The sequence below is a fragment of the Cryptomeria japonica genome, chromosome 3 (genome assembly GCF_030272615.1).
Source record: "Cryptomeria japonica chromosome 3, Sugi_1.0, whole genome shotgun sequence".
Classification (NCBI taxonomy): domain Eukaryota; kingdom Viridiplantae; phylum Streptophyta; class Pinopsida; order Cupressales; family Cupressaceae; genus Cryptomeria; species Cryptomeria japonica.
In genome coordinates this window covers 936,906,480-936,915,956 of record NC_081407.1, presented here as the reverse complement: position 1 = coordinate 936,915,956, position 9,477 = coordinate 936,906,480, and the positions used below count along the sequence as shown (strand labels likewise).

The 9,477-nt window shown below is 36.4% G+C and overlaps 1 protein-coding gene across 2 annotated transcripts in view; it reads left to right on the top strand.

The window, feature by feature from the left end:
* The first annotated feature begins 1,595 nt into the window (after window positions 1-1,595).
* Window positions 1,596-9,477, top strand: part of LOC131072938 (protein RETARDED ROOT GROWTH, mitochondrial) — a 147,268-nt gene continuing 139,386 nt past the window's right edge. For both annotated transcript variants that reach the window (XM_058009242.2, XM_058009241.2), the window contains exon 1: window positions 1,596-2,225. In XM_058009242.2, the coding sequence (XP_057865225.2) occupies window positions 1,831-2,225 (395 nt within the window). In that variant the 5' untranslated portion in view covers window positions 1,596-1,830. The remainder of the gene's footprint in view (window positions 2,226-9,477) is intronic.

Genomic DNA, 9,477 nt, shown 5'->3' with positions numbered 1-9,477 from the left:
TTCAACGTACCTCCAAACCCCATGCTACAACCATTGCAACAATGCCAACATTTATTCTATACCTATACTCTATCTGCACAAATACCTTCCCCAAAAGCATCTCCAGGACCTACAAAACTGCCTTCTCTTCATATTTAACGATCAACCTTAGCCTTTTTTCAGAGATTTTCCCCAAAACAGGTAGTTGCCGCTTTGGCGTATAGAGCATAAAAGTCGCTTCCATATCGTACTTCAGATGCCACTTGTCTCTCACAACAATTACCTACACCTTCTACTCCAAGTTGCACTCTCCCCCTTTGAATCCTAATCACTACACTTCACTGCCTTACCTTGCATTGATGGCATCTTCAAACGACAACGTACGTACCCTCCCAAGGATCCAGAGTATGATTTCGAAAATCCTCAAAAACACATTCCCCTACCTCATCATTACATGAGGTTGCCCATTTAGAAAGGGTATCCACCACCTCATTCCTTGATCATACAACATGCACAATTTGGAATTCTTCGAAGGTGGAAACAAATTGTTTGGCAATAAATATATGTTTATTCAAAGGCCATGCACTTATTTCTCCATTTTTAATAGCATTAATTATTATTAGAGAGTCTCCTTTGAGTTGAATTTTTGACAACCCCAACTTTTTGCTTGCTCTAAGCACCTGAATAGTTGCTTGGGCTTCAACTTCATTGTTCATTCCATCTGGTACTTTACATGCTCCAAAGGCCAATATATTGCATTCCTAGTCCCGCGCTACCCAATTAGCACCCGAAGCCCCTGGGTTGCCCTTTGATGCTTCGCCAAAATTTATTTTGTACCCTCCTTCCATTGACCTAGATCACTCTACCGTCCTCTCCTTCCCATGTCCCGGATGAACCCGAGCATGCCCATTAACAGGTCGAAATTTTATATTTTTTATAATATATAAATCATATATTTTAAAAAATAAAATTTGACACATATCACTTACAACACTTTTATACATTTTATATCAGTCTATAATACCTCCTATAATAATACCTCTTGAACCTAATCAAACACATTACGAAACACTTTTATACCATTATAAAACACTTCTCATACCTATTAGCATACTACGTCTTACATTTTTTATTTAAACAAAATATTATATTTTTTCTTAATAATGAATTTGGGCACATAATGGCCCATGAAGCAAGACATGATCTATGTCCAACATGACATATACAACCCTTGTCCTTCGTAGTGTTGTAAGAGCCGAAAATGATGAAACATTTTGAAGGATCATCCACACTAAAAGGAGCAATTTTAAAAAAAAAAACTTTAAACACAAAGAAATTCAATATCAGAAAAGATATATAAATTGTATTAATTTTTACTTATATAAAATCATATGACTAAAAATATAAAATTTAAACACATGGAGACTTATATCATTGTAGAATACTACCTACCATAATACCTCTTGGACTTAATTAAACTCACTACGAGACACTTTTTATTACCACCATTCTCTCTGTGTACTACGTACCTTAACTTGATTTCATTTTAAAAAAACATTAATTTTTTTCTACAGAACTTTTAAAAATAGAAAATCAGTCCCCCATAAGACCCTGGTATAAATGTTCGCCTTCAACGAGTGTCAATAGACTGCGGCGTTTCGAAACAGTTCAATGCAAATTCCATTTAAAACAAACAAACAAGGGAAAAAATCCCAAAGTCTGCCACAATTGTTACAGGAAAGAAATTAACGTAATCCGTAGTTATGAACAGGCCCAAATGCGAACATACACAATACAAATAGCGAGGGAAGAAAGCAGGAGTCGCCAAATATTCCATCCCTCTGTAAAGCCATGCTGGCTGCTTCCTCCGCAAGAGCCGCTCTCAGGCCAGCTCTCAGCGCCTTCTCTTGCAAGCACCTGGTTGCATGGCACAAAACCCAAGGCCTCATAATCTCCTTATCTTTCTACGCCACCTGGTCAAAAGTGAGCCGCCGCAGAAACCAGGGTACGAATCCCCTCCGAGATAGTGGGGTTAAAATCTCTATTTGTTCCAGCCTGAGCACATTGCGCTCAAGCCATGTGAGATTGGCGTCTTCTTCGGTCCCGGCCATGGACGAAGTTGAGTGGAACGAATCGGGCGAGAAGAAAAAGTTGGCAGTGGATGTGAACCGTGAGTTGATACTTGAAGCTCAGCACCAGCAACACAGCCGATATATTCCTGTAAAGGCTTACTTCTTGTCTACTAGGTCCGTTCTTTGATTCTATCGCCTAGATATAGTGTTGAAATTGAGGCTTTGTGAAATACTTTATTTTTGAGCTGGCGAGTTAGTGCTATTGCTCTTTTACTAGCTAGCACCCAACTTAGGACCTCCCAATTGTATGCTGTTATCTAGATACTAATACATTTCTTGTTGAGAGTGTGGGTTGTTATTCCACTACCACTTGTTCAGTTGGGCTTCCTAGCTCTGATATCGTTTTATTTTTCACGAACCAGTTAGTACACAAATTCACAGCCTCCATTTTGAGGTTAACATGGTCTATATTGAGCCACTTCTCTTTCCATCCGGGGTGTCGATTACTCTTTCAACATGTGGATTGTTCTTTCAACATCCCCAAATTCAAAGTTATTTGCTTGGGGTTCTTAGTGCAGCTCTGATACCATGTTTTTTTGTCAACGAACTAAACCTTAAACCTATAACCTCCTCTTTGGAGGCTGAGGTGTTCAAATAACAGAGCCACTCGGTGCCTTGGCGTTCCAGAGTGGGGGTTGCTCTTTTAACAGCTATGAACAATGTTTGGTATCTATTTTAACAATAATGTTGCTTATGTTCATAATGTTAATTTGTAAACCCTTACCTATATTTAAGAATCACAAAATAATTGAACTGCTTGTTGCTTGCTTTTGCAAATAAAATTTGCTTTAAAAGAAAAGGATATTTTAACCAAAACAGAAATTAAACTTACAACAATTCACACAACAACTCAGACTTTTATCCTGGAAACCCTAATATGGAGGAAAAACTGGTTCTGTGGTGGTGGCAATGCCCTTAGTAATTTATTTTATTAGCTTGGGAGATAATGACGTCAAATGGGACTCCATTTCTTCCATCTACTTCTGATTATCTCCTTCTTATGATTAACAATTGAATTCTGCAATAATTATTTATTCTCGCAAGACTCAAAATATTTCTTAAAGTTACCTACAATCCCCTTTAAAATTATCTACAATCCTCTTTATATGGATATCCTGTGACAACAGAGTTATCCTGGGCTCTAAAAGAATTTTCGCAAACACAATAAGCTGAAATGACAACTGTACGATCCGTATTTCAAGTGAAGTGTTTCCTATTATTGGATAGCTATGCAGACACAGTGCTGTCTGGATGCTAACACGGTTGCTTTCCCATCCAAATACATTCTACTCTATTTTTGTTGTACCGTTTCCTGTTCCTGAATATGAAGTCACACCATTATTTAAGTTTTCCTATTTCTAAATACTTTCCAAATCTATTTTGGATCACATTTCCCTTTTTAGAAAGCTTTTGGTTGCCAATAGCTTAATGAGACAAAAGGTGGGGGAAGATTCTTTGGAGTACCATATTTCTTAGATCTCTACGTCCAATTTTCCAGGTTTCTTGGACTTTATTCTTTGTTCCTCTCGTTTTCTTTTCTAGAAAACATGCGTTGTTGAGTATGGCTTTTCCAAAGAGGTTAGTACTTGTTTTTCTTCTTCATCTAGCATTAAGAGCTCATAAAAATTTGCAAGTACTCACAATAAACAACTGAGTGCACCTTCATTAAAGGAAGAAGATCAAATATGAAAGCATTTTCACCTACGTCCTCCAAAATTGTGAAGGGTTCATATCTTAATGGCCTAATTGCTGATGTAGACAACTTCTATTGCTTTCAGTTAAAATAGTTAAAACAGCCCTGTTGCAGATACATAAACAAACAGAACAGGATAGAAGGGAAATAGGGTAAAGATAAGCATTTCCAAGTAAAAATCAACAAAGACATAACACTTGGTCAACCTCCGTTGTTAACAGTTAAAACAGTTAAATAACTCTGTTGCAGATACAAAAATAAACAGAGCAGAATAGAAGGGAAATAGGGTGAAGATAAGTATTACCAAACAAAAATCAACAAAAACATAACAGTCAAACTGATCTAGACTAATCTTTATTCTCAGATTTGCAAGTTAAATGCAGTAATAATGAAGATTCACAGCATCGAAATCACATAGATCTCCTTTTATTTTAGACAAAAAACAGCCATTACATATTTCTACTGCCCTCCACTACTTCAGAAAATAAGAATCTACTTATTTCTAAGTCTACCATTAATTCAAGCCCAAATTTGTTCCTCTATACAGCCCAGTCTAAGGCACTAGCCAAGATTTCTATTCTAATCAACTCTACAGCTAACACTATTAAATTTCTCCATAAAACAGGGCAGTTTATAATTATCATTATTTTTTGAAAATCACTCCCACTAATTTCTCAATCAAACTAACACTCCCTGATTTGGTGGTGCAACATTCATTCCACATTTTAGATTTCTAAGCCTCCTGGTTCACAGCTGGTTTTATCCAAAATCCATCTCCATGAAAGCCAAATGCCAATAGAACTCAAGAAGCCGACTAATGACACTTTTTTAATCAATGATGCAGGATTGCTTTTACTGTAGGGTGTTACCGCATCAAACATCCAGGTTAGGGTTTGTGAACATATGCTTACAAATTTGGCTTAGATGGTAAAACCATCCTTTAGACTTGAAGAATTAGTTGACGATATTCCTTTCCACGAAGTTAGATACTTTTGTAGCTTTCCACACATTTTCCTCCTCTCCTTCCAAGTACATTTTGGACCTTAATGGTCCTTTGCCAAATTGTTCTCTTTTTATTCTCCTAGCTTCTTGCAAGCTTAAACCAGTCTCTACTCGTCCTCCTCCCTTGAAAGCTATTTTGACTTTTCATATGGCTTGGGTTACCATTTGTTGCACCTGCACACAAACAATTAAAAATAGAAATCAAATTAAGGGAATATAAAATTCCTGTAGGGTTCTTCTTTCTCTCAATTATGTAATTTAGCCATGCTTCCCAATTCTTCTTTGTAGTTTGTATCTTTTCCATGGCTTGTTGCCCTATAACAGGCAAGCAAAAGTCTGTTTTTCTCTTCATCTATGTTTGCTGCTGTATCAGCTTCTGGCATGCTCACAATATCTTGCCATTAATATTCGTTCTTCACCATGTTATCCGTTTTATGAGAACTTCCCCTTCTCCACCACTGCTAGCTTGATTTCCACCAGGCTTGGGCTCCTCATATCCTTTTTCATTCATACTTTTGCCTATCAAGGAAGTCTCTTCATTCTCCTTCCTTTCTATTTCTTCATCTCTAATGTGGACCACTTCCATAGCTGCAATATTTTGGGCAGGCAATAGTGATAGGCTGCATCATTCTTCATTGTAGTCTTCTAAATCTTCTTCTCTTCCATGGTAATCATCAATATTTTTCCCTTCTTTAGGGTAATACAACTCAACATTTTCATCCTATTCATCTTTGTCACATTTCAATCCACTAGTAATTTTGCCAACTCCTTAAGGGATTTAATCTTTCTCTGTTCTAGCAGTTCTATCTCTAGCCAATCTTAGATTCTTTACCTTTCCTCTCTGAAATCAGCTCTTGCTCGCAAGGTGAGTATTTATTCCCACCAATCTTTTTCACCATCTTATGACCCTTGTATGCCTTTGCTTCAGATTTTATTTTGCTTTCCCATTATTGCTTGCCTCAGACTGCTCAAGCGTCCACCATAATTTCTCCAACTCAAACACCAATTCTTTCAACTTCCTTTACTTGTTTTTTGTTTGCTTTTGCCTCTTCCGTTGCTGTATTTCTTCTTCCAATTTGATAATCCTCTTTGTCACCTCATGAAACAACCTCACTTTACATCCATAGCCATAGCCACAACTCTTCTTTGAGCTATTGATAACTCTTTTCAATAAAAGCTAAGGCTGCCCATGAATTTTCTGCTTTTGGCATCTTTGGATGTTTTGATACCAAATCGATGCAGGCAATCTCTGTTGCTGCTAGTTGAAATAACCCTGTTGAAGGTACACAAATGAACACAACAGAATAGAAGGGAAATGCAGTGAAGATAAGCATTGCCAAACAAAATTCAGATAAAAACAAAACATTTAAATGTAGACTAATCTTTATTCTTAGACCTGCAAATTAAAATCAGTAATGATAAAGATTCAAACACAACTTCAAAATAATGAAGATCTTTTATTTTAACCAAAAACCAGTCATTACATATCTTTGCTCTTCTCTACTATTTCAAAAAATAAGAATTTACATATATCTAACTCTACCTTGCTCTAGACAAAAATCAGCCATTACATGTCTCCACTATCCTCCACTACTTCAGAAAATAGGAATTACATATTTCTAGCTCTATTTTTGATTTAAACCCAAATGTGTTCCTACATACGGTCCAATCCAAGGTGCCAAGTAAGAATTCTCATTCTAAATTAATTCTATAGTTTCCTTTCCCTATAAAACATGGCATCTCTAACTACTACTATTATTAGAAAATCACACTCCTCAATTTCTCAATCAAACTAACACTTATTGATTCGGTGGTGCATCAATTCCCTTTGAAGCCTTTCCTTGCCCATGGAAAGCCAAACTTTGCCCCCTACCTTAAGTTTGTATTCCTTCGTATGCTGACCATGCCTTTGTTTATAACTTTATACAATTTCTGTGTTCTTTCCATATACCTTAACTCAAATTTCTACAATTTTTTTTAACAAATTTTGATGCTCTAGGCAACTAATTATCTTTCCTTACTTGTTCATCTTGTTTATCAAAATCTACATCAAGTGGACTAGAAGGCTCTAACATGCCTTAGATGGTGACTTATTAGTAGAAGAATGCAAAGCCTTATTTTAAGAATTTTGAATGTAAGGAAGTGATTCATCCCATCTCTTGGGACACTTATTGTTATAACCCTTGATGAGCTGCACCAAGGTCCTATTGACCTCTTTTGCTTGACCATCTATTTGTCTGTGAAAGGCTATGCTTTTTTAAGATTTGTGTCCATGCTCTGTAATGTAGACCAAAACTTACCAACAAATGTTATGTCATTTTCTGAAATTATGGACTTAGGAAGGCCAAAGTGCACCCTTACATCTTCTATGTCTCAGCTGCTTCTTTTTCTTCATACATCTATCCAAAATCCTTATTATGCCTATATTCTTTGTGTAAACCTCTTTTGTGAAAGGGTTTAAGTGAATAACAATAACCATACCTGAAATAGGTGGCCTAGACAACATATTTGCCACAACATTGCTAGTTCATATTTAATATTTAATCACCATTTGCAATTGTTGTAGAAATCCTATTTGTTTATATATACATATTCCCATACTCATACCCAAGAAAAACTATGACCAATTGAAATTGTTGTAGAAATCCTATTCATTTATATATACATATTCTCTTATGTCATTTACATGGGTGAATCGATGGAGTTTTGTTGCAAAAACCCTTGCGTTCAAATCCATGAGAGGTTTGGTAATGTATAATACCATAAAAACTCCCTATTGAAGCCCACAGTGGATATGTGGTTGTAATATTGATTAACATACAACATGCAATTCTGGGTGTGGCATGGCACAATGATTGAGGCCTGGGATGAGTCTTTGGTGAAGTTGATGGACTAAATATCTGTTTTGTTATGTCATTTAAGTTGATGGACTAAATATCTGTTTTGATATGCTTCTAAAGAAAAGAAATTCACACATTTCGACTAACACAGCTGCACCCTTCCAATTGAAAAATTGATTGCTCAAAATAATCGGATAAATTATTCAACGATATACAACCATATATAAAGAGTTTACAAGATGACGTTCTAAATTAAGAACCAGTCGTTTAAGTGAAAACTAAAAAGCTAAAAAGCTAAATAAAGATGAAAAGCTTAAAACTAAAAAGCAAACTATGCGTTCTTATAAAAGAAGCAATAGTTGACTAATGACTAACTAAATGACCATTAATAGTGTTAATTTTGTAACGTTGGTCGTACTATTTCATGCTTCCGATATATATATATATATTATTTTGATTACATATACTAATATGTTAATTTTAACTAATGATAAATAAAACCAAAGTTAACTTATCGCGTTTGACCAACGGTTACACCGTTCATGGTATTGTGGTAAAGCGATTCTCAAACAAGTCGCACTCCTTCCGATCGGGTAAGTAAACGGTGACTAGTTTATATACTGTGGTGAGAGGTACGTAGGGAAGAGATGTGTCTTCCCACGTGGGAAGACATATCTCTTCACTACGTAACCCCTCATCCACTTATATTGCATGCTTACATTGAGGAGGATGTACACACTGAAATTAATGTGTGGTGCATCTTTAAAACACGCTATAGCAGATAAAATACAACTTTCAGATCATATCTCCATCTCTTCTATTTTGATCACAAAATTTTGAAAGAACTTAACATGGTATCAGAGCTAGGTCCAGGCTAGGAGCCCCAAGCACACGAGAGGTGTGGCTTAAGGGGGGGCGTTGGTTCTGGAAATAAGCCACACCCGGACCGACGATGGACTGGTCCAAGAGGGGCCCGTAGCTCAATGGTAGAGCACTCCAGTAGCGTATGGAAGGTCCTAGGTTCGAGCCCTAGCTGGTCCATGTCTCAACATGGTATTAGAGCGAAGTTAAGGAAGATCATATTAAAATTCTGTAACGATCTCATAAACTTTCACCAGGCTCTTACTAAGATCACATTCCCATAATCCTAATAGCAACTAGAATTAGGTTTGAAGATAGATTAGATGGAGCATCAAATTTTGTATCTTGGAAATTTAGGATCATGCTTGTTTTGAAAGAAAATAAAATTGACTCCCCTGTCAAAAGTGAAATTCCCGAACCCTCTGATGATACAGAGAAAATTCAGTGGAGCAAGGACAGTGAGAAGGCCCTTAAGATAATTGTGGATTCAGGAAGAGACCACATTGTACCAGTTATTTCTAAATATGAGACAGCCTTTCAGATGTTCAAAGCATTAGCTGACATTTATGAAATCAACAACACTAGCAGGGCGCTCACCCTAAAGAATCAACTACACCATATAAAGATGAATAAAGGAGAAACAGTTACATCTTATTTCTTGAGGATCACTGAGCTTAGGGATCAACTATCCACTATTGGACATCTAGTAGACAACAAAGAACTTGCTATGATGGCCCTAAATGGACTTCCTACCTCATGGGAATCGTTCATTCAAGGAATCAGTGCTCGTTCTAAATTTCCTAAGTTTGATAGATTGAAAACCGATTGCATAAAATAGGAATCTCATCTTGTCACAAGAGAAATAAAACAAAACAATGGTAATGAAGACATTCAAGTTCTAAACTCTAATTCCCACAAGAAAGGAAAGAAGAAGAACTTTAAGAGAAAGAGGGACAACAACTCAAATGGG